This window comes from Oryctolagus cuniculus, chromosome 7 (assembly GCF_964237555.1).
Source record: "Oryctolagus cuniculus chromosome 7, mOryCun1.1, whole genome shotgun sequence".
Taxonomy (NCBI): domain Eukaryota; kingdom Metazoa; phylum Chordata; class Mammalia; order Lagomorpha; family Leporidae; genus Oryctolagus; species Oryctolagus cuniculus.
Genome location: NC_091438.1, coordinates 108,172,690 through 108,196,705, shown reverse-complemented (window position 1 = coordinate 108,196,705; position 24,016 = coordinate 108,172,690). Strand labels below are relative to the sequence as shown.

Sequence of the window (24,016 nt, the reverse complement as noted above, 5' to 3'; positions counted from 1 at the left end):
AATTCCAGTAACTCAGTCCAGTCCGGGTTGCTCCCCACAGGCAGCAGATGGAAGACCTTTCTCTCAGTCTCTCCCTCTCTCTCTCTGTAACTGTACCTCTCAAATAAAAAAACAACAACAAAAAAACCCAAATAATCCTACATAAGCCTTATTCTCTCAATAGGAATTTGTTTAAAAAAATGAAGAAACCTTATTGGCAGTTAACTATGTGTCCGTTTCAGCCAGTTCTAGAGAATGCTGGAATGCACTGTTAATTCTGTTCCTTGCTTGGGGTGCTCTCTGCTGGCTTCATTCCTTAACTTGGAATTAATGCATTGTGGATATAATGAAAAGTATCCTTACTTCCTGCCTAACTGTCCTTCAAAAGAACACTGCAGAGGTCTGTGAATCAAACGCTGTAAACCGATTTCTTTGTGATTGAATGCAGTCCTGTTTTCCTTAGCAGATATTAAGTAAACTGGTTTCAACTGCTTACATTTTCATACTGTTCATGGGTTCTTCTCGAATTTTTTTTAAAGAATTATTTATTTGAAAGACAGAGTTACAGAGAGTAAGGAGAGGCAGAGAGAAAGTCTTCCATTCTGCTGGTTCACTCCCCAAATGACCACAACGACCTAAGGTCTGATCTGACCTTCAGATCAGAGCTAAACTGATCTGAAGCCAGGAGCCCCCTCCGGGTCTCCCACGCAGGTGCAGGAGCCCAAGGACTTGGGCCATGTTCCACTGCTTTCCCAGGCCATAGCAGAGAGCTGGATCAGAAGAGGAGCAGCCAGGACTCGAACTGGCACCCACATGGGATGCCGGCGCTGCAGGCTGGGGCTTTAACCTGCTGCATCATAGTGCCGGCCCCAGTTCTTCTCGATTTTTTAAAATTTTTTTATTTACTTTAGAAGCAGATGGAGAGAAGGAGCTTCCACTTGCTAGTTCACTCCTCGAATGCCTACAGTGTCCCACTGGGGCCAAAACTGAGCAATGTAGGTCTCCCAGTTGCTTTAGTAGGAAGCTGGCATTGGGAACTGGAGCCAGGAATCAAACCCAGGCACTGTGATATGGGATGTGGGTATCTGGCAGATATCTAATTAAGTGAAGAACTAATCACCAGGACTCTTGATACATGGCAAATAACTTGGCCTCCTGTCTCTTTGATTGCGATTAGTTAGTGACTTAGGGTGAATGTGATGTGCATGAATGAATATGGGTATGTGCTGTATACGGGAAGGTGAACTGGAACACTGCCTGGGAATAACTTATTTGGGGGAGGTCAACAAATTAGGGATTACAGTATCTTCAGAGATGTGTTTTGAGTGATGCTCACCTTGTTAACTTGCCTATTACCCACTGATGTCTTTCTCTTGTTCAAAGCCAGAACAGTATCTGCTCTACCCACATGGGCTGGGCGTGTTTATGCATTGACTGGTGTGGTTGATGACACTGCTGTCTGTGGCTGGAGAATCGTCCGTGTTACAGACAAGTTCCAGACGCATAAATAATGGCAGCTTCCAAAGGACATACTAGATGGAAGCATCGTACCATAAATTCAAAAATGGCACGCCACTGTGTGGTGGGAATTCCAACATGAGTAAGAATCGGCCCCTGTCTCCTAGAAGCTCACAAGATGGGGAGTGGTTGGAAGGGAGGAGATAGGGAAACAAACCAGTGCAATGTGTTTTGTTAAATGTCAAAATAGTGAAAGACCCCCAATGCATAAAGAGAGGAAAGACTTCCCAAGGAGGTGAAAATGAAGAGAGCCTTAATGATGAGCATCTCAGGTAATCTGGAGGCAAAGTACATTCTGGGCAGGAGAGACAACCTCTTTGAATGGTTCTCTGTTAGGGGTTTCCCATGGCATAAGGTTCTCACAGCAGCTCTACAACTAGTGCCCTTATTGTGAATTCGTTAGTTATGTGCTTAATACAGGCTGGTTCTGGGACACTGTGTGAATAAAACCAAGTCGTTGTGCTCAGGCAACGTATGTACTCATAAGGGAGAGACTTACACAAATAGTCAAATACAGGGCAGTTCAGATTAGAGCTACTGGAATTGCTGTTGTGTATATGAAGGCGTTTGAACAAAGTCCTGGAGGGAGGCAGGAGCAAGCCTACACAAAGGAAATGTGTTCCAGAAAAGACCAGGAGTGCCAAGGCCCTGCAGCTAGAAAGTGCTGGGGAGGTCTGAGTAGCACCCTGAAAGCCAATGTATTTGGAGCCTGTTGAGCCAGGAGAGAGACTGGGAGAAGTTTAAAGTATGTGCGTGTTGCAGGCAGGGGCTTCAGAAGTAGGTCTGATTCCTTATGTATAAAATGAGCTTTCCCGTTCTTTGAAAGTTTGTAATGGAGGTGGGGGAGGGTAAGTAGTAGTACTCAGAGTAGCTGGAGCACTTGCTGTGCTGGAAGGCGTTATCTAACACACTATTTGTGTCTTCTGTGGAGTGAGGCAGGGTGTGAATGAGAAGGATGCTGTAGGATTAGGGAGTAATGTAAGTGTATGAGGCTGAGTTCTGAACAGAGCACCAAGATGAGAGGCCTTGTAGATGCCAGGGAAACAGTGGGCTGTGGTGTCTGTAGATTGGGAATACTGCAATGATTTGGTTAGCCGGGGTTCATCCATGTGTGTGAGGATATTTCAAAAAGTTAATGTAAAATGGAATTTAAAAAAATAAGCTTTTTTATTTTGGTACAGCGTATTTTCAAACCCATATACAAGGTGTCTTCAAAAAGTTAATAAAAATTTTATGAAAAAATTTATGGATTTCAAAACTTTTCGCATTAAATTTTTTAAGATTTATTTATTTATTTGAAAGTCAGAGTTACACAGAGAAGAGGCAGAGAGAAAGAGAGAGGTCTTCCATCTGCTAGTTCACTCCCCAATTGGCCACAATGACTAGAGCTGCTCTGATCTGAAGCCAGGAGCTTCTTCCGGGTCTCCCACGTGGGTGCAGGGGCCCAAGGACTTGGGCCATCTTCCACTGCTTTCCCAGGCCATAGCAGAGAGCTGGATTGTAAGTGGAGCAGCTGGTTCTCTAACCGGCACCCATATGGGATGTCGGCGCTTCAGGCCGGGGTGTTAACCCACAGCGCCGACCCCACATTAAAGTAAATTTATATTTTGTTTTAATTTTTCTACAGATATTTTAAGTACCCTTGTATTAACAGCAGCTGGGCTTCTCTGAGACTTAAGAGTTGTCCAACCATCTTAGTTTTTGAACCTGCTGGTATATTAACAAGTGAAGAAATACCAATTGGAGCTACTAGTGCTATTATATTTGAAATGTTTCTGTTTAACCAGTTAACTCCTAACTCAAAAATGCGATATAATTGTGGCATTTATAAGCTATTCTCAGTATTTATTTTTAAAGCATACATTTGGAGAATATGTTACATGATGTATTCTATTAACTCTAAAATTGAAAGTCATATGATGGGTATCTTTTTCTTTCTGTTCTGTTATTTTTAATTCTGACTGTAAAATCCCACTAGAAGGAAAGATCAAAAGTGTAGATTTGGGGATCTTGATAAATGCAAATCCCAGGCAAACAAGCAACACTCCTACTATCTTCTCAACTCTGCACATCAGTCCTTGATAATGCAAGGTACTTCAAAAAGTTCATAGAAAATGGAATTAACAGATAAAAAGGTACAAACATTTTCAAAATTCATGTGTGTTTTTTTTTCATAACACACGTTTTCCATGAATTTCTTGAAGACCTGTTGTATTCCCTATTGGAGGCTGAGACTATGCTCCAGATTGCATTGTGTTGCTCCACTTGGATATCCCTTCCTCACACTCACCACTACCTCCAGCTTGTCCTGCAGTGTCATCTTGTACACCCTCCTCTTCTTCATACATTGAGCTCTTTAAGAAGTGTCCTAGTACTGCATCCCCAGGAGTCCAACTTGGGACTGGCCTGTAGCCTGTACTCCATAACAAAAAATAAGGATGGGCCCATGACCAGCATTTGAGCAATTCCAGAACACTGAACTGGGAAAGTCTGAGCTAGAACAGGAGGCTCACCACTTTCTCCAGTGGCCTGAGGGACCAAGAGTTCTTCATCCCAGATTCCACCCCAATGTCCTTGCCCTTGGGAAGCCTAGAGTCATGGGAAGAGCAACCTTCCTCTGCCGCATGTTGAAGGTTTGATTTGGTGGAAGAGACATTACAAATTAAAGATATTTCTCCTGTTTCCCTGTAAACCTCACCTAGAGTTTATTTCACCTTTAATCCTAAACCTGGGAGACATGTGGAGAATGATTATTAGTGCCTGAATATTTGGAAAGTGTCCCTTTTCTCTGCTCTGAGTGATTTAGCAGTAGTGGGCATTTCTCTCTGTTACTTTTGCTAAGTTATTTCTTTTAGCCAAAGCTTACTTTTTTTTTTTTTTTTTGAGATTTTATTTATTTATTTGAGAGATAGAGTTACAGACAGAGAGAGGGAGAGACAGAGAGAAAGGTCTCCCATCTGCTGGTTCACTCCCCAAATGGCTCCAGTGGCTGGAGCTGGGCCAAAGTCAGGAGCTTCTTCCAGGTCTCCCACGTGGGTGCAGGGGCCCAAGCATTTGGGCCGTCTTCTGCTTTCCCAGGTCATAGCAGAGAGCTGAATCAGAAGTGGAGCAGCCGGGACTTGAACCGGAGCCCATATGGGATGCAGGCAGAATCTCAGCCTCCTATGCCACAGTGCCGGCCACCAAAGCTTACTTATAGGAGAACTCTATGGAAATTTGGATTTGTACAGAAATTCAACATAGGGACACCAGTAGTTCCATTTCAGGAACTTTTCAGTAGAAATATTTTTATTTGAAATGTTCCCTGGTGTGAGCCTTTGCAAATAGCTAACAGACCTCTTCCATCAGGGCTACCTCAATGATTCTGGCACATGCTGGCTTCCCCTGGTCTCCTATAGTGGAAATGGGGATCAAGAAGTCTGCATTTTAGCACAAGAAACCAAGAGTTGTTTTGTACCCTGAAGTTTGATAACCTGATTTCTGTAGCTGTTATTGACCATCTACCATCTGTCATGTTCTGCACATAGTTGGTAACTCATTAAGTCCATATAGGTATGACAATAAGATATTGAGCTCGTTTACATTTCCTAAAATCACCCATTTAAAGTGTGAAATTCAGTGGTTTTGTATGTTTTTGGAGTTGTGCAATGATCACTATGATCTAATTTTAGAACAGTTACAACCCAGAAAGAAGTGTTACACCCATTGGCAGTCACTCCCCAAAGTTAGATATTATGATACCCAATTTTAGAGTTAGGAAAATGGAGGCTCTGGGCATTGATGCAACTTGCCTCCAACCTTACAGTAAGTAGTGGAGTTGGAAGTGAGAGTCCAACTTCCTTGCTTCCAGAACCCTTTCTCTTTCCATTACACCATGCTCCCTTCCAGGAACTCAAGCCAAATTAAATATTTACTTCATGGGGAGAATAATTTGATGTTATGGTTTTGTCTTTGTTCAGTCGTTTTGGATAATATCTTTTCCCTTCTCATTGCAACTGGCATTGTGGGGTAAATAAATATGGCTTAGTTTTTAGTCTGATATGCAGCACAGCCAGATTTAAAAATTACGTGAAAAATTAGCATGGTAAAAAATTTCATAGTGAGAGACTGAAAGCTAAAGAACTATTTGGTCCTGTGTCTGGTTAGTGACCTATCACATACCTTCACTGGGGCTTGACTTCCTTTTCTGTCAAATCAGTAAGTCATATCAACTCTTTTATTTATTCTTTAAGGATTCATTGGACATGAATGTGATTATGCTGATTCCTGGATATTCAGAGAAAATGACAACAGTTTTAAAATCAGTTATGTTTCATTGGACAAAGCAGACACTGTCCTCACTGGTCGTCCCATTTAATTCTGGCAGCAAAACTAGGAGGTAGCCATTAGGATTCTATTCTGTGTCTTTGGGATAGGAGGTGTTTTACTTAAATTCCTAAAAGGAAGCTTCCAGCTTAGAGGATTTGAATGGTTTGTCCTGTGCCACCTATGGAGATAGTGGAAGACTGGATGATTTCTGAGCCCAGCCCTCAGTCCCCATGCAAGGCTGTTCCTCTAGATGAGCCAGAGATGTGTCTGCCCTCTGTGAGGATCACTGCTCTTGTCTATAAGTAGATATTTGCAATACAGCATGAAGTAAGTACTCACTGACAACAGCAGAGGGGGGCTTAATCTTTGTGATGCTGCTTGGGTAAATCTGGGAAGGAATAGTAAAGTATGTCATCTCCTCCTCTCACAGCCACCTACATGGGGACTTCAAGAAGCTTCATGGAAAATGTATATTATGAAAAAACCATGCATAGATTTCAAAATTATTTTGCACAGAAATTTAGTTGTTTTTTTTTAAAGATTTATTTATTTATTTGAAAGAATTACAAAGAGAGAGAAGGAGAGGCAGAGAGAGAGAGGTCTTCCATCTGCTGGTTCACTCCCCAGATGGCCACAATCTCCGGAGCTGTGCCGATCCGAAGCCAGGAACCAGGAGCTTCTTCAGGGTCTCCCACATGGGTGAAGGGGCCCAAGGACTTAGGCCATCTTCTACTGCTTTCCCAGGCCATAACAGAGAGCTGGATTGGAAGAGGAGCAGCCGGACAAGAACCAGCACCCATATGGGATGCTAGCACTGCAGGCAGCAGCTTTACCTGCTGTGCCACAGTGTCGGCCCCACAAATTTAGTTTTTAATTCCATTTTTCCATTAATCCTTTGCAGTATCCTCATGTTTGCTTAGTATGTACAGGTTGGATTTTTTTTTTAAATCCTGTTTTATTGTTTGTGTATTTGAGAGACAGAGATCAATAGGGTTGCCACACACTAGTCCACTCCCAAAAATGCCTGCAACAAACAAGGCTGAACCAGGCCAAAGCCAGGAGCCTGAAACTCAATCCAAGTCTTCATGTGGATGACAGGGATTCAGCTACATGAGCCATCACTACTGCATTATCAGAAGAAACGGAGAGCACAGTGGGGACTCAGACCAGGCATTTCAGTATGGAATGTGGACTTCCATAGCAGTATTTTTTGTTTGTTTGTTTTTAGGATTTATTTATTTATTTGAAAGAATTACAGAGAGAAGAGAGACAGAAAGATCTTCCAAATGCTGCTTCACTCCCCAGATGGCCACAGTGGCCAGGGCTAGGCTAGGGCAAAGCCACGAGCTTTATCCAGGTCTCCCACATAGGTGGTAGGACGCCCAAACAATTGGGCCATCTTCCGTTGCTTTTTCCTGCACATTAGCAGGGAGCTGGATCGGAAGTAGAGCAGCCAGGACATAAACTGGCACCCACATGGGATGCCAGCATCAAAGGCGGTGGCTTTACCCTCTACAGCAGGACACCTTCCCCACCCCCACCCCAGCCCCAGCCCCAGCCCCAGCCCCAGCAGTGTTTTAACTGCTCTGCCAAATATTCACCCCTGTGGGTTGGGTTTTTAAAGACCATTCCCCTCTCTCAGCCCCGATACTGCTTTGTACAAGAAAAGCTAGATTGAGAGGGATCTGTAAGCACCTCTGCAGTGGAATTTACTGCTTTGGCCTCCTTGGCATATGCACATGTCTGAAGTTTTGGGCTAAGGCAAAGTAGAGATTTGGGTTATCTTCAGACAGGTATTCCATACTGGGTCCACAATCAAAGGCAAAGTCACCTTTTTGAAAACCCAACTTTCTAAAAATCTTGGAAGCCAGTTTGTTGAGGCTGTTTATGAAAGCTCTAATGTCACAGCTGGGTCTTGAATGTGAGAGTCACTTCCTGGAAAGACTTTTGTAAAAGTCTTGTCACCTTGGAAAACTTCAGCATTGCTAATTTGGGAGAGTTCCTAATATTGGAATTAGGACTCAAGTAATGCCAAATGATTTTATCCCTGGGAATAGTTGTTTATTTTGAAGGATTTTTCAAAGTTACTATTAATGGAGCTTTTACTAAATGCAAGAATTAAGTGCTGTATGTGCGCTGATGCTCACAGTATCAGTGGTGAACCCTCTGTGGTGGCTATTATCACCACCTTAGGTTTGGAAATTAGGAACTTGGAAGCAAATCTAACGCTCCCAAGGCAACCCTTTACGTTTTCTTTTTAACCCTAACATCTGAAAGAAAATTTCTACCCAGAATGTAGCTATCTATTAAAATTATATTGTGATGCTGACCTCAAAGAGCCATCGTTCAATCAGATTGTTAGTTAATAATTGTTGAGATTCATGGCTTGTCGCGCTGGAGCCTTTTCAGGCAAGGACTGTTACCATGGTATTCGACATGCGTGACAGACACCCTGGCTATGATAGCCTGAAAAAACGGTACAGTCAGGAGGACCTGAGAAACATTTATGTAATCATGTTAGCATCACGTTTATTCCGTAAAGGCTGGCTGCTCTGATTCATGTCTTAAATTTCTACATTTAGACTCATTCATTTCCAAGAATGATTCTATTTGAATTTTCATCTTAGAAAATTCCTTCTGTTAATATTTGTCCACCCCTCCCCCGCAGGAAGTTTCAGAGAGATAGTTACATTATTTCAAGATTATTTAAATCCTATTTATTAACTAGTGTAATTTTTGTAAAAAATCCATATGACAGACTCTTAATTGGTAGCTTTTCAAAGTCTAGCTGTTGGCATTTCATTGTAGCTCCAGCATAATAATAGAAAGGAAATTTTGGGTTCACAGTATTTTATGTTTTCTAACTCTTGTTAGAGGTTAGGGAAACTAGGCCTTCAGAGGTTAAATGAAGTAGTTCATGCAGACCTATAATTGATATTATCAGTTATTTTGGTTTTGTGATAAGTTTTGATGTATACTTTGTATACATAAAGATTATACTCAAAAAGATCTATCTAATTTTTAAAAATACTCAAATCACATTTATTTAAATTCTCTCTCAGCAGCCTCACAGTAGTATAATTTAAGGTATCAAAAAAACCAGTCCTCATTTTAGGATGCAACATTGCAACTGTGTTTTTTTTTCTTTGACTGGCAGAGTTAGACAGTGAGAGAGAGACAGAGTTGGTTCACCCCTCAATGGCCACTGCAGCTGGTGCGCCGCGCTGATCCGAAGCCAGGAGCCAGGTGCCTTCTCCTGGTCTCCCATGCGGGTGCAGGGCCCAAGCATTTGGGCCATCTTCCACTGCCTTCCCAGGCCACAGCAGAGAGCTGGACTGGAAGAGGAGCAACCAGAACAGAATCTGGCGCCCCAACTGGGACTAGAACCCGGTGTGCCGGCGCCTCAGGCGGAGGATTAGCCTAGTGAGCCGCAGCGCCGGCCTGCAATTGTGTTTTAAACCTTAACAATTTCATTAAGTTCTTTTGCAATTATTTTTGAACAAATATTTCTAAATCTCATTCCACAATGCTACTCTGGAAGTGCTATAGGAATTGCAAAATTGAGTAAAACAGTCCTCAGTGGCTTTGAAAATCTTATAGAGGAGATAAATAAAACCCATGCAAAACTACAAATCAGGACCCTTCAAGCATCATACTAAGGGGCTAATCATTCCATGTAGTTCTTGGGGTTCACAGGCTCTTGGGATGCTAGCACTATGTGAATGGACTAGATTTTTTTTTTTTTTTTTTTTTTTTTTTTTTTTTTGTGAGAAAGCCATTTAGAAAGCTGCTGTAAGGCTCTGAGAGTGTAGAAAGTAAACATTCTTCAAGCACCTAGTTCATCATGTCAATCCCCAGTTAAAAACGCTTTTAGCAGCTCTTTATTTCTTGGCAAATATACATTTATTCATTTACCATTCAAAAAATACCTGTGAAATGCCTACACTTATACCTCTGGCTTGACTACCTCCCTCTCTACACCAGCCCCACCCTCACCACCACCCCCCACCCCACCGAAGCCTAGCCCACCCTTCCTTTCCATTTAGTTGCATTCTATTTCCAAAGCTCCCCATAAGAAACTTGGCTTTCTGTTATTGTCTATGACTGTATCATGATTGGCTTCAGGTCCTTTCTGTAGAAGGTGAGCAAGAAAGAGCATCCCTTATCTTTGAGCACCCCTCTTCCATTAATACAGGGCACCATCCAATGAGTTTTTCTATAGGGTTTTCCTGAGGCCAGTGGCCTACAGTGCAGAGTCTGCTTGGGCAGGAGTGTCTGTCCGGCTCACACCTGTATCCCTAGGGTCTAGAACAGTATCTGGCCCAATGTGGGTGCATAGTAAATATTTTCTTTATGCCTGCACACTGTGTGCCAGCCCTTCTCTGTGAATGCTCTGAATGCTCTCACCCAAGCTTTTTTTCTCTTTTCTTATTTAAATCTCACCTCCAAGTGAAGCCCAAGTCCCATCTTTGTGGAATTTTCCCCCCTGCCGAACTCTGACAGCACCTTGGGCCTGTGCCAGACATACCAAGTTCATACTATGCTCTGTATTGCATTGTTCACTGTTAATTCTTTTGTGGTTTTTGTTGTTGTTCTTACTTTTTTCACCCAACTAGAGCGTGAGCCCCTAAAGGGTATGAGACCATATTTTACATGGCTTCTGACTCCTTGAGAAAGGCTTGATTGAGATATTAATTAAACATCAGCTGTGGGACTGGCACTGTGGTGCAGTGGGTTAAAGCCCTGACCTACAGCACTAGCATCCCATTTGGGTGCTGCTTCTAGTCCTGACTGCTCCTCTTCTGATCCAGCTTCCTGATAATGCGCCTGGAAAAACAGTGGAGGATGGCCCAAATCCTTGGGCCCTTGCATCCATGTGGGAAACCCAGAAGATGCTCCTGGTTTTGGATCAGCTCAGCTCTGGCTGTTGTGGCCATTTGGGGAGTGAACTAGCAGACAGAAGACTGAATCTCTCCCTCTCCCCCTCCCCCTCCCCCTCCCCCTCCCCCTCCCCCTCTTTTTATAACTCTTTCAAATAAATAAAATAAAATAAATGGGTTTTTTTTTTTGACAGGCAGAGTGGACAGTGAGAGAGAGAGAGACAGAGAGTGGTCTTCCTTTTTGCCGTTGGTTCACCCTCCAATGGCCAGCGCACCGCGCTGATCCGAAGCCGGGAGCCAGGTGCTTCTCCTGGTCTCCCATGGGGTGTAGGGCCCAAGCACTTGGGCCATCCTCCACTGCACTCCCTGGCCACAGCAGAGAGCTGGCCTGGAAGAGGGGCAACCGGGACAGAATCCGGCACCCCGACCAGGACTAGAACCTTGTGTGCCAGCGCCACAGGCGGAGGATTAGCCTATTGAGCCACGGCACTGGACAAAATAAAAAAAATTTTTTTTTTTTTGGACAGGCAGAGTGGACAGTGAGAGAGAGAGACAGAGAGAAAGGTCTTCCTTTTGCCGTTGGTTCACCCTCCAATGGCCGCCGCGCTGCGGCCGGCGCACCGCGCTGATCTGATGGCAGGAGCCAGGAGCCAGGTGCTTATCCTGGTCTCCCATGGGGTGCAGGGCCCAAGCACTTGGGCCATCCTCCACTGCACTCCCTGGCCACAGCAGAGAGCTGGCCTGGAAGAGGGGCAACCGGGACAGAATCCGGTGCCCCGACCGGGACTAGAACCCGGTGTGCCGGCGCCGCAAGGCGGAGGATTAGCCTAGTGAGCCGCGGCGCCGGCTAAAATTAAAATATTTTTTAAAAGATTAGTTGCTTAAATTGGAAGGTTAACCATCTCAGGGTCTCCAGTCTGCTTTGTCCTTAATGGGCAGATTCCCAGAGACCTACGCGCTTGGGTGGGTTTGTGCACACACAGAACACTGAATATTTGAAGGCTTGTCACATAAAGCAATCACCTCCCTCCCCAGGAATAAAGACACAGCCCTTAAATGTCTCTCCCACCCTTCTGCCTTTCAAGGTGAAACAAAAATTGCTTTAATGGAGACCTAGGGGTAGGTTGGGGAGTTTGAAGTTAGGAGAGTCAAAGTGGGGAAATGGAAATTTGGCACCACTGCAAAGTATTGGGGCAACCTGGTATTCCATTTCTGAGAGATTGCCATGTGCATTGTCATGAATATTACTTACAGCCAAGTTGCATTGGTGAAAGGCTGAATCTTTCCAACATGTGGAACTGATTTGCATGCCTTTTTTCCTCTTACTCCCTTTGAAAACCAAAACAACAACAACAAAAACCTCAATAACCCTTCAGAACCTTTATTGCATTTAGGGAAGTGTTTCCGGCTTGTTTTGCTTGCTTTTGTTCTCTGGGTTCATGTTTACCCACCCACTCTCTGGGGTTTGAATGCTATACCAGGAAATCAAGTGATCAGGACTAGAAAGTTTGCTTGTTGAGATGACTGCTTTAGATGTCTCCTGCTCAATCAGAGTGCAGGCTGTTCCTTTCTCCCTGTAATTTCTTTTGAGGGGTAGAATGGACCACAACAGACAGCCCTTTGTAAAGGTGACACTTGTCACCGACTTGTGACTCTCCCACATGCTTTCTTACCATTAGGAGGTTTGTTGGTTTGAAGGGTGTCAAAGTTAAAATGCCATCAGACTAAAGAATTTGCAATTTGGGTTCTTTTGCAAACTTGAAGTATCAAAGCTGTTCTGTGTGTGTGGGTGTGTGTGTGTGTGTGTGTGTGTGTGTGTTTTGCCTTAGATCCTAAAGACTACAGGCAAGGAAAGGCAGGGAAGAAGTCTTTGTTAATAGATTTTTAAGAGTTTATTATAGATTGTTGAAACAACGGGGAACATTTTCTCACAAAGGGAAAGGATACTTTATCTTTTTCCTAGATAGTCAAGTAACTGACCAAAATGAAACAACATCTGTATGATTTAACACCTAGGCGAATGTATATGCAGGTGCTTATTTGTGCTGCGTATGATGTACAGTTCTAGGGAATCATGGCATGGACCAGTTTCAAAGAATTTAGAAATTGGGACCTAGAAATCCAAAACACTAGAAGGAAATAAAGTAAAATGTCAACAATTAGACAACAGATTGTATTCTCTCCTTTAAATATTTTTAGGTCTTCTATAATGAACATAGCACTTCAACTGAAGCATAGAAAGCCTTTGATGCAGAAGTTTCTAGAAGGGAGAAATAAACATTGGTGAGAGGTTGTTAAGAATGAGGTATGGAACTTGAGTTAGTAAATGTGTATAAGGTATTCATGCTCTCTCCATATTTCCAACTATCCTAGAATAACTGTCATTAAGATAGATTAACTGTGGCAGAATAGAATAATCATAGCAAAACTGTCATAATGGTGTGTGAAATACATTCATAATGTCCTTAGTGCACACTGTATAAATGCATCTTCACATTTATGAAATAAATGAGTTAATAGATGTAAAGTACCTGGTGCCTGACAGTAAGTACTGTATAAGCATTAACTATTAACAGTATTTATAGTAACCGTAAAATAAGGAAGTCTGTTCAGCCAGAATCTGTGTACCTGGGGTACAGTTTGATTTGCACAAGGTCATCTATTGTGTCACTGATTAGTTTTGTTTTAGGTTCCCAATGTGGGTCTCTTCCTCTGCCCTGGCTAGTAACTAGGTATTTCCTTCTGTCATAAGACTGGAATAGCCCAGTTTCTTGACAGTGTGGTGTTCAAGATGGAGTTTGTATAGTGCGAATCAAGCATAAGGCCCTGCATTTACTGTCTTCTCCAAACGCTCTTGAGGTGGCAGTGCAGTGCAAATGCTTCTTTGTAACGACTAGTTGTAATTCTGGACATATTCCCTGCTTTGAGTTTGACAACTCTTCGAAAAATATTTTTTAACTTTCAATAGGAAATGTGTGCACAGTTTTGAGATGGGGTAGTGGAGGAAAGAAAATATATTTAAGATTTACTATTCACAGGAAAGCACTGTTACAATTTTGGTTCAACTCTATATTTTACATAAGTTTTCTCTATAAAGATAATATTTGCAGAGGACTATGCAAGAAACCTTGGAGCTGGGCCGGCCTTGTGTCTGGACTTGGCCACTTACTTTCGAATGGCCACCTTTGGGTTAAAATTAGCTTTTCAGAATCTGTTTGCTTATCCCTAGCTTCTGTGAAGGGTTGTTGTCTGAATACGAAATGAAATAAGGCCGGCACCGCGGCTCACTAGGCTAATCCTCCGCCTTGTGGTGCCGGCACACCCGGTTCTAGTTCCGGTCGGGACGCCGGATTCTGTCCCGGTTGCCCCTCTTCCAGGCCAGCTCTCTGCTGTGGCCAGGGAGTGCAGTGGAGGATGGCCCAAGTCCTTGAGCCCTGCACCCCATGGGAGACCAGGATAAGTACCTGGCTCCTGCCTTCGGATCAGCAGGGTGCGCTGGCCACGGCGGCCATTGGAGGGTGAACCAATGGCAAAAGGAAGACCTTTCTGTCTGTCTCTCTCTCTCACTGCCCACTCTGCCTGTCAAAAAATTAAAAAAAAAAAAAAAAGTGAATATGAAATGAAATAATGTGCTGTAAAGCATCTGAATGTATTCTGGACTCCTGGACAAATGTGGTAGCATTATAGTGTGCAGTAGTGCACTCATACACAGATTTAATTAGGATATTTACGTTTAAAATATTAATGTTCATAAAAATTATTAAACACGTCTTCAGTAGCTTTACAATATACTTTGAGTGGATAAGAGTGATTTAGTTTGAACCACTATTTTGGATATTAGGTTACATTGAAGTTTTCTTTTTAGTGATAACTTTTCTTTTAAAAAGATTTACTTATTTATTTTCAAAGTCAGATTTACAGAGAGAGAGATCTGATGACTACAGCAACCAGTGCTGGGCCATACTAAAGCCAGAAGCCAGGAGCTTCATCCAGGGCTCCTTTGTGGGTGGCAGGGACCCAAACAGTTGGGACATCTTCTGCTGCTTTCCCAGTCCATTAGCAGAGAGCTGGATTGGAAGTGGAGCAGCCGGACTCAACCAGCATCCGTATGGGTTGCCTGCAGTGGCCTAACCCACTACATTACAATGCAGACCCCTAGGGGCAACTTTTCCTTCCTTCCTCCCTCCCTCCCTCCCTCCCTCCCTCCCTCCCTTCCTTCCTTCCTTATTATATTTATTTATTTATTTGAGAGGTAGACAGTGAGAGGGGGAAGACAGAGAGAAAGGTCTTCCTTCCGCTGGTTTACTCCCCAGATGGCCGCAAGGGCCGGAGCTGCACCAATTCGAAGCCAGGAACCAGGTGCTTCTTCCTGGTCTCCCATGCGTGTGCAGGGGCCCAAGGACTTGGAGCATCTTCTTTTTTTTTTTTTTTTTTTTTTTTTTTTTTTTTTTTCAATTTTTTTTTTTTTTTTTTAATTCTTGACAGGCAGAGTGGACAGTGAGAGAGAGAGACAGAGAGAAAGGTCTTCCTTTGCCGTTGGTTCGCCCTCCAATGGCCGCCGCGGCCGGCGCGCTGCAGCCGGCGCACCGCGCTGATCCGATGGCAGGAGCCAGGAGCCAGGTGCTTTTCCTGGTCTCCCATGGGGTGCAGGGCCCAAGCACCTGGGCCATCCTCCACTGCACTCCCTGGCCACAGCAGAGAGCTGGCCTGGAAGAGGGGCAACCGGGACAGAATCTGGCGCCCCGACCGGGACTAGAACCCGGTGTGCCGGCGCCACAAGGCGGAGGATTAGCCTAGTGAGCCGCGGTGCCGGCCCTTGGAGCATCTTCTACTGCTTTCCCAGGCCATAGCAGAGAGCTGTATTGGAAGAGGAGCAGCAGGGACTAGAACCGGCGCCAATATGGGATGCCAGCGCTGCAAGCAGAGGATTAACCTGCTGCACCACGGCACTGGCCCCAAGGGCCAAGTTTTTCAATACCCTTAGCAAACAATTTCTTGATCCATCTGTACACAGAATAAACAGTTTTAGGAATTTTAAAATGATCTTGATTGATAGCAACAGATCTGTGACCTCAAAATGAAGAATGATTAACCTCCTTAGAGAAGGATCATTTTCCTCGACTTCCCTTATGTCTAATAGCATGAGGTGAAGTAGTCGGATAAAAATCAAACAATGTCTAATCTCGGCACCCTTAAAATCTGATAAAATATTGTTCATGAAAAATGCTTAAAGGAAAATAAAATCACATGTGCATTTTCTTTCCTGAAACACATAAGTTACCATTAGTCACTTTGCTTGTGACTTTTGGAGTATTTTAGATGGTACCACTTTCTCTTTCAGTGGTTTGTGCTGGTCATCAGCTTCTTGAGGTAACAGTGGTAATGTGTATTTTCCTCCCCTTTGGCCGCAATGCCTACAATCATAGGAGCAGATCCAGAAAGGAATGAAGCTGTTAGTGAACTGTCAGCTGAATGGGCTTGCCACAGAGACCCATAAATCGCAAGAGAATAAACTTTGGAGTAAAAATTCAGTCCGCATTTTCTTAGCAAAGATCGCAGGAGTGGGAGTGGTGCAGGGGGGAGACTAACAGAAGAAGCTCATTAGGCTTGTAGAAATATTTATTTCTTTGCTGTGGTATTCTGCTGTAGCAGTTATTTAAATATCTAGTTAGAATTTGGCAGAGCCGTCAGTAGAGTGAAGGTGGAGTCGGCTGTCTGGACTGACCATCTTATTAAACACTCATGTAATTGTTCCTGTTCCAGCAAAGTGGAATTTCTCTTGCCATCTGTTAAGCAGGCTCAATTAAACAGATTTGGGAGGGGAGGAGCTGGTGGGAAGTGGGTAGGGAGGGTGGGCTGGGGGAGTGGGGAGAGTGAAGGACAAAAGTACAGCAGCCCTCAAGAGGTGGGAAAAACAGCTCTATCTCTCTCTGTCTCTGTCTCTCTCTCTCTCTCTCTCTCACACACACACACGCACACATACACAGAGAGAGAGAGCAGGGTATTTGTCTCTCCCCTCTTAGCTTAGAGATAAGGGGAACTGTATTTGATTGTTTTGTGACTTTAATTTTTAACTTGATTCCTGTTGAACATCCTCCTCTAGCAGGAGAGGGGAAATGCAGTGCTGAGGGAATAAAATAAAGGAAGATGCAAAAGGGAAATTTGCTTACATTGTGCTATATATGTTCAGAGCATGCAGGTTGGGTGAAACTCAGATAAAGATATCTTTTTTCCTCACCAAAGATGGAACTTTATCTAGTCCTATCAGATGGGAAGCTGAAGAAGTAAGTAACGGTACATACTTGAAGTGTGAGGGAGCAATTAATATGTAGCCTCAGGGAGGAAGGCTCAAGAGAGCCTGGGTGCGTATTGCTGGGTGACTCTCCAGTTTGTACAGCCATTTCATCTGGATTACAGGCTGCAGTTTAGGTTTTTCTTTGAGTATCTGTAATAGCCCAGTTAATAGACTCTTACCCTTCATTTTAAAAAACGGCATTCATAGTTTTAAAAGTATATAAAAACATTTGATTAGAAAATATTTTTAAAAGCCTGCCTTGAATATATGTTTAAAGTATGTCTATTGCAATACAGCATACTTCCAGAAAAGTGCATCATCTTCAAGATACAGCATGAGGAATTCTTACAAAAATGAACACATCTCAAAAGCAGTAAGCACACAGCTGGAAACCCAGAACATTTCAATCACCCCAGAAGCCCCTGGCATGCCCTCTTCCCTTCATTCTCCCACAGAGGATGACCATTGTCCTGACTTCTTGTAGGATAGATTAGCTGTGCCTGGTTTTGCACTTGCTGTAAGTAGAATTAGACACTTTGTTCCAGCATCTGGCTTTTTTCACTCAGTATTATGTTTGTGAGATTCATCATGTTGATGTGTATTACAAGTGTTTGTTCATTCTCATTGCTGAGTATTCCATTATGGAAATACACCACAATTTATTTTTCTGTTGTTGTAGGCATTTGGGTATTTTCCAGGTTGGGGCTATTACAGGTAGTTCTACAGGGCATGTTGTTATACTTGTCTTTTGATGAGTATGACAACCACATCTCTGCTAGGTATATAACTAAGAGTGGGATTTGCTGACTCTTGAGATACATATATAGTTACCATTAGAAGACACTGTCAGTTTTCTGAAATATGGAAAATCAGTTTTGTCTTCAGAATTACAAATAAGTAACAAATATTTTAGATTTTGCAGAACTCTTTCTTTACTCGTCATATCAGTTGTCATAGATGCAGAATTACATATCATGGGGAGTATAACACCAGCAGACGTCTTAAAGGAACTTCATAAAAAGTCAAGCCAGCGGTTGCCCCTCTTCCAGGCCAGCTCTCTGCTGTGGCCAGGGAGTGCAGTGGAGGATGGCCCAAGTGCTTGGGCCCTGCACCCCATGGGAGACCAGGAGAAGTACCTGGCTCCTGCCATTGGATCAGCGCAGTGCGCCGGCCGCAGCGCACCAGCTGCGCCAGCCATTGGAGGGTGAGCCAACGGCAAAGGAAGACCTTTCTCTCTGTCTCTCTCTCTCACTATCCACTCTGCCTGCCAAAAAAAAAAAAAAAAAGTCAAGCCAGGCAGCATGGCAACCTAGTAACAGAAATTCTATTGAGGAGCCTGTGCCTTGGCATAGCTGATAAAGATACCGCTGGCATCCCATATGGCCACCGGTTGCTCCACTTCCTATCCAGCTCTTTGCTGTGGCCTGGAAAAGCAGCAGATGATGGCCCAAGTTCTTAGGATCCTGTACTCTCGCATGGGAGACTCAGAAAAAGCTCCTGGCTTCAGATGGGCCCCAGCCCTGGCCCTTGCAGTCATTTGGGGAGTGAGCCAGTGGATGGAAGACGTCTTTCTTTCTCTCTGTCTCTGCCTTTCTGTAACTCTGCCTTTCAAAATAAATAAGTCTTTAAAAAGAGTTAAAAAAAAAAAAAAAAAGAGTTATGGGCAGGGCTAGACACTATCTTTGGCTTCAGTCCCAAGGGATTGCAAACTGAGGAGAGTTACTTGACTCCCTATGGTGGTGTTCAGATTAAGAGTACACATTTCTGGAATTCCTTTGGTTTTCCAGGGAGTCAGACAAGGGAAAGTGACAACTTGGAGTAGAACGGGGAATGCCCGCCGCGCTGCTCCCTCCCTAATCTGTTACCATGAGTAAATCATCTGAGGAGACTAAAGGCTCTCACTTGTCAGGATTGCGCATCACTTTCTGGTTTTAGGAAAGCTTTTCCATTTTTCAAGTCCTCTAATAACCAAGGTAGTCTTTACCCTGAGCTCACCAAAATGCTGGGGAGATATATCATTCTGAATTCTTGACTCTCATGTAAAAGACAAAACTCTATATTCTGTTTCTTTCACAATTTCACATAGCAGTGGAAAGCAAAAAAAAAAAAAAAAACTTTGTGACTCTTTAATTATTCCTAACTTTGTGCCTTGTTTAGAATAAAATGGATAAGAAAATCCTAAATCTTCAGTTTTTCCACATGTGGGTAACAGGATTCCTAGATTATCTTGAACAGTTGGTATTGTGAGTAAATACGTTTAGCAGTTCTGTTCCTAACTAAAGATGTGGCTTCTGGCCTCAGCGATTCTATTTTGCACCAGGGATATGTTTTCTCTTTTCTGAGTTGTATTTTTTTTTTTAAATTTGTAAAACATGTCCTGGTTCCTTGCCCTATGTACCTTTATACAATTGTTGTAAAGATCAAGTGCAATAACTTAGGTGAAACTGTATACCATAAAATTAGTAGACCTTTGCGAGCTGAGCTTAGCAAGCCCCACCTTTTAAAGAAAGTTACTCTCCAGACAAGGTTCAGCACAGTGGAAGTTCACTCTGTACCCTGAGATCTTTGCCTGCACATAAGCCTGAACTTTTAACCTGGCAACAGATGTGGCTGATCATGAGTTACTTCTCTAGGGTCTCCTGGCCTTCACTACAGTTCCTAAAACTCACCTCTACCCCTAACACCACCACAGGGAAGGATAGAGAGCAAAAAAGTATTTGCTTTGGTGATAGTCCCCAACTGTGACCCTAGCAGATCATCTTTCACTTCTGGAGTGGTAGTATGAAACAGGAAGTCTGCAGGATAACCACTGCTCACTTCTGAAAGATCTTTTTTGCTTTTAACATTTTCTTTTACCCATCCACATCTATTAGTTGTAGGGAACAGAAAAATGATTACAAGCCAGGAAAAGATCTATATATTTAGAAAGCAGTCATGACTGTGTTTAGGTATTGAGAGGAAAAAAACGGTCTTGGGAACCCTTCCCAGTTGATTTGAGTGTTCTTCATTACTTCTGAGGAATTCACTTTTCTTTTAATGTAAAGGAGAAGGAAGCCTCTGATTTGACCCTTGGTGGGCATTGGCTTGAGTGGGATGGTTTACACCTTCCAAGATAGGGCAGATGTTCATCAATTCAAACATCATTGCCAGAATTGAAGTAAGGAAGATGTAGATCATCAAGATCTGGAGTCAGTAAGTGAAGTGTTTTCATTTTTAATAAAAATGTACTCTTGGTGCAGAAGAATGTTTGAAAATAAAATTTTATAAAAATATAACATGTATTCTGGGGGTGTGGATGGTAATGACCTTGACTCAGCCTCTAAGTGTATTAAAATCAAGTGAACTAATCTTAAAAAAAAGGTGGAGGGGGGCTGGCACTGTGGCTCAGTGGGTTAATGCCCTGGCCTGAAGTGCCGGCATCCCCATATGGGCGCCAGTTTGGGACCCTGCTCCTCCACTTCCAGTCCGGCTCTCTTCTGTGGCCTGGGAGGGCAGTGGAGCATGGCCCAGGTCCTTGGGCCTCTGCACCTATGTGGGAGACCCGAAAGAAGCTCCTGGTTTGGGATTGGCACAGCTCTGGCCATTGCGGCCAATTGGGGAGTGAACCAGTGGATGGAAGATCTCTTCTCCCTCTCTCTCCTTCTCTCTCCTTCTCTCTCCCTCTCTCTCCCTCTTCTCTCTCTGTGTAACTCTGACTTTCAAATAAAATAAATAAATCTTTAAAAAAAAAACCAAGTGAACTAAAGTACTACCCAGAAAACTGAGAACTGGGAACTTAGAGATGTTCACACTGGTTTAATAAAGACTGTGACTATACACCAGTTCAATTTAGGATTTACTGCCAAATAAATTCAGGTCATTTCATATTTTGCTTACAAATGTGTGATTCAGAACTTTTGATTTTCAGTGCCTTTTGAATTTTGGAATAACAGATAGGGGTTGGTGATCTGCATTATGTTCAGATGTTAGCTCCTGAAGAGTGTTTTTTAAATGTGTAAAGCATCAGGAAGCGAATTCTTGTAAGATAATAGAGTTAGAGCACCAGCTCTGGAGTCACAGTGCTTGGCTTCATTTTCCAGCTTGCAAGTGATTTTGGGAAAGTTATTGAACCTCCCAGGGTCTTAGTGTTCCCTCTTTAGAAGATCACATAAGATAGGCACATGAGGCATAATGTGTGTACTACACAAGGCACTCAGTAGACATGCTTCAGTTTCCTCATCTATGTAATGGAGATAATAATAATACCTATAACAGGCCAGTGCCGTGGCTCAATAGGCTAATCCTCCATCTTGCAGCACCGGCACACGGGGTTCTAGTCCCGGTCAGGGTGCCGGATTCTGTCCCGGTTGCCTCTCTTCCAGTCCAGCTCTCTGCTATGGCCCAGGAGGGCAATAGGAGATGGCCCAAATCCTTGGGCCCTGCACCCACATGGGAGACCAGGAGAAGCACCTGGCTCCTGGCTTCGGATCAGCGCCATGCGCCGGCCGCGCCGGCCATTGGAGGGTGAACCAACGGCAAAAGGAAGAACTTTCTCTCTGTCTCTCTCTCACTGTCCACTCTGCCTTTCAAAAAAAAAAAAAATACCTATAACAAAGGGGTTTAATAAGACTTAAATAAGATGTAACATGCTTAGGACAGTGTCTGCAGTATAGCAAGTATTCAGGAAATGTTAGCCAACCTAAGTTGTTATTAGGAGTATTACCAGAAATCTGTAAGACATTCCTATCAGCAGAATCATTATAAGGAAAGAAAGAGACAATAAGCCTATGCTGAATGACTGAGTGGCACATTGGAAAATGATGGGAGGCACCGTGATTCATCATTAGAACCTTCCAGACTGTGATTCCATCCTATTCCATCCCAGTCCCTCCCAGGATTGTTTGCTTACCTTCACCCTGTGCTCTCCCAGGCCCCCTCCAAACCCTCCCACCTTGCCCTTCCTTCATTTGCACTCTGCTTTGGTCGTGCAGCACTTGATGAACTTGGCACTTGTCTTTCTCACCACAACCATGCAGGTGTGTTTGGCTGTCTGGGAAGCTGTCCCAGATGCTGACAAACGCTTGGCAGTAGGATAGAAAGGGAAAAGGAAATTTTGGCTGACATCTCCATGTTTGACTTCTTACTCAACTAGAGAGTTCAGTGGTATCTTTAAAGGTTTAAGATAAATGATGAGGCTGCTGCTCTTTTTTTGCACCTCTAACAGATATGTAACTTGCATTCTCTTTCCTTAGTTTGTTGTATCTCTTGTGATTATGCTGTAAGGACATGGCTCAGTAAAGTCGTAAGTCTGTAGAGATGTTCTTTTGTTTAAAGTATGCAAACTTCATGCATTTCATAAATACAACCTTAGGAACATAGTGATTCTTTCCACCATATTCACACTCTCACCCTTCTTCCTCTTCCCTCTCCTATTCCCATTATTTTTTACTAAGATCTATTTTCAATTAACTTTATACACATAAGATTAATTCTATACTAAGTAAAGAGTTCAACAAATAGTATAAAAAAACCTGTTCTGTAGAGATGTTTTAAACATAGGCAACATATAGCTTGGCAGGGAGCAGTGGAAGAATGTGTGTGCTTGTGTGCCACAGTTTGGCCTCATGTCTTGGCATGGCTGTCATATTTCCTGGCATGTGAAAACTGGTTCTTTTCTTAAGGCCACACATATTTGGCAGACCCTATTGTGCTACCATCCTGAGGGATGTTGAGTAACAATGGGGATAGATCACATTGAGTATGTACTGGCTGGATAGGGAGATGAGAGAATATGGGAGGAAAGCTTTTTTCAAGAGCTTTATTGCATTAGATTTTGGTGTCTGTAAACAATTACAGCGTTGAGGGAGTTCAGGATTTAAATGAGAAACACAACTTTGTCAGATTATACCAGTCGGATAAAATGGCATGGGTTCCGGAAATCTGTAATTAAATGTAGTTTTGAAAATGAAAAATACGGTGTAACATCTGGTTCATTTCACTACAGAGGTGCCTGGGTATTCTTATATGGTGTGATTGACTTTGGCTGATACTTGAGTTTCTGTCTGTAAAATTACTGTTTTTTAATTGATTTTTCCCCCTACTTTGTTGTGCATGTATAGTAAACAACTCATTTATTCACACACATGCTCTTGTGGAAAATGACTGTGCTATTTAGAAAATCTAATGTTTGTTCATTTTCTTTTTGTTGCAGCGAATATTCAACTCCTTTGTTTACACTGAGAAAATCTCAAATGGAGAAAGTGAAGTACAGCAGGTAAGAGGCCACTGAGCGCTTGACTTACCCTTTGTCTTGCTCTTAGATGTGGCTGTAGTGCTTACAGCAGACAGTCTCCACCAGGACTTGTGATTTCATAAACATTGTATGCATAATGGTGGCAACTTTACACTACAGGTTCTCAGACATTCTTCAATGGAAATATTTAATTCCTTTCTTTGAAAATTCCTGAACAACTCAAATATAAAAATATCACAAATTATTTCAACCAATAGAGAAAATACTTATAAGTGTCCAGGTTTTAGAATCAGACAAATCTAAGGTCTATTTTTGATTTTCCTGCTTAGTCTGTGGTCTCAGTAAGCAAGCTAGCCATTTTGAACTGAAGTTTCTCAATTATTTTTTAAGATTTATTTTTTTATTTGAAATTCAGAGTGACAGAGCAATCTTCCATCTACAGGTTGACCCCCCAAATGCCACAACAGCCAGGGCTGGCCCCAGCCAAGGCCAGGAGCCAAGAGCTTCATCCAGGTGTCCTTTGTGGGTACAAGAGCCCAAGGACTTGGACCTCTCCCACTGGTTTTACAGGCGCATTTGTAGGGAGCTGGATTGGAAGTAGAGCAGCTGGGACTCAAACTCATACTCTTAAGGGAGCACTAGCATCACAGGTTGCAGCTTAACCTGCTGCACCATAACGCCGGCCCCCAGTTTCTCAATCTTTTTTTTTTTTTTTTTTTAAGATTTATTTATTTATTTGAAAGAATTACAAGCCAGCGCCGCGGCTCACTAGGCTAATCCTCTGCCTTGCGGCGCCGGCACACC

At 43.1% G+C, this 24,016-nt stretch overlaps 1 protein-coding gene across 2 annotated transcripts in view; it reads left to right on the top strand.

Moving 5' to 3' along the window:
• CACHD1 (cache domain containing 1) overlaps positions 1-24,016 on the top strand; it is a 243,987-nt gene that overhangs the window by 70,058 nt on the left and 149,913 nt on the right. For both annotated transcript variants that reach the window (XM_002715945.5, XM_051856412.2), the window contains exon 2: positions 23,171-23,233. In XM_002715945.5, coding sequence (XP_002715991.3) covers positions 23,171-23,233 — 63 coding nt within the window. The remainder of the gene's footprint in view (positions 1-23,170; positions 23,234-24,016) is intronic.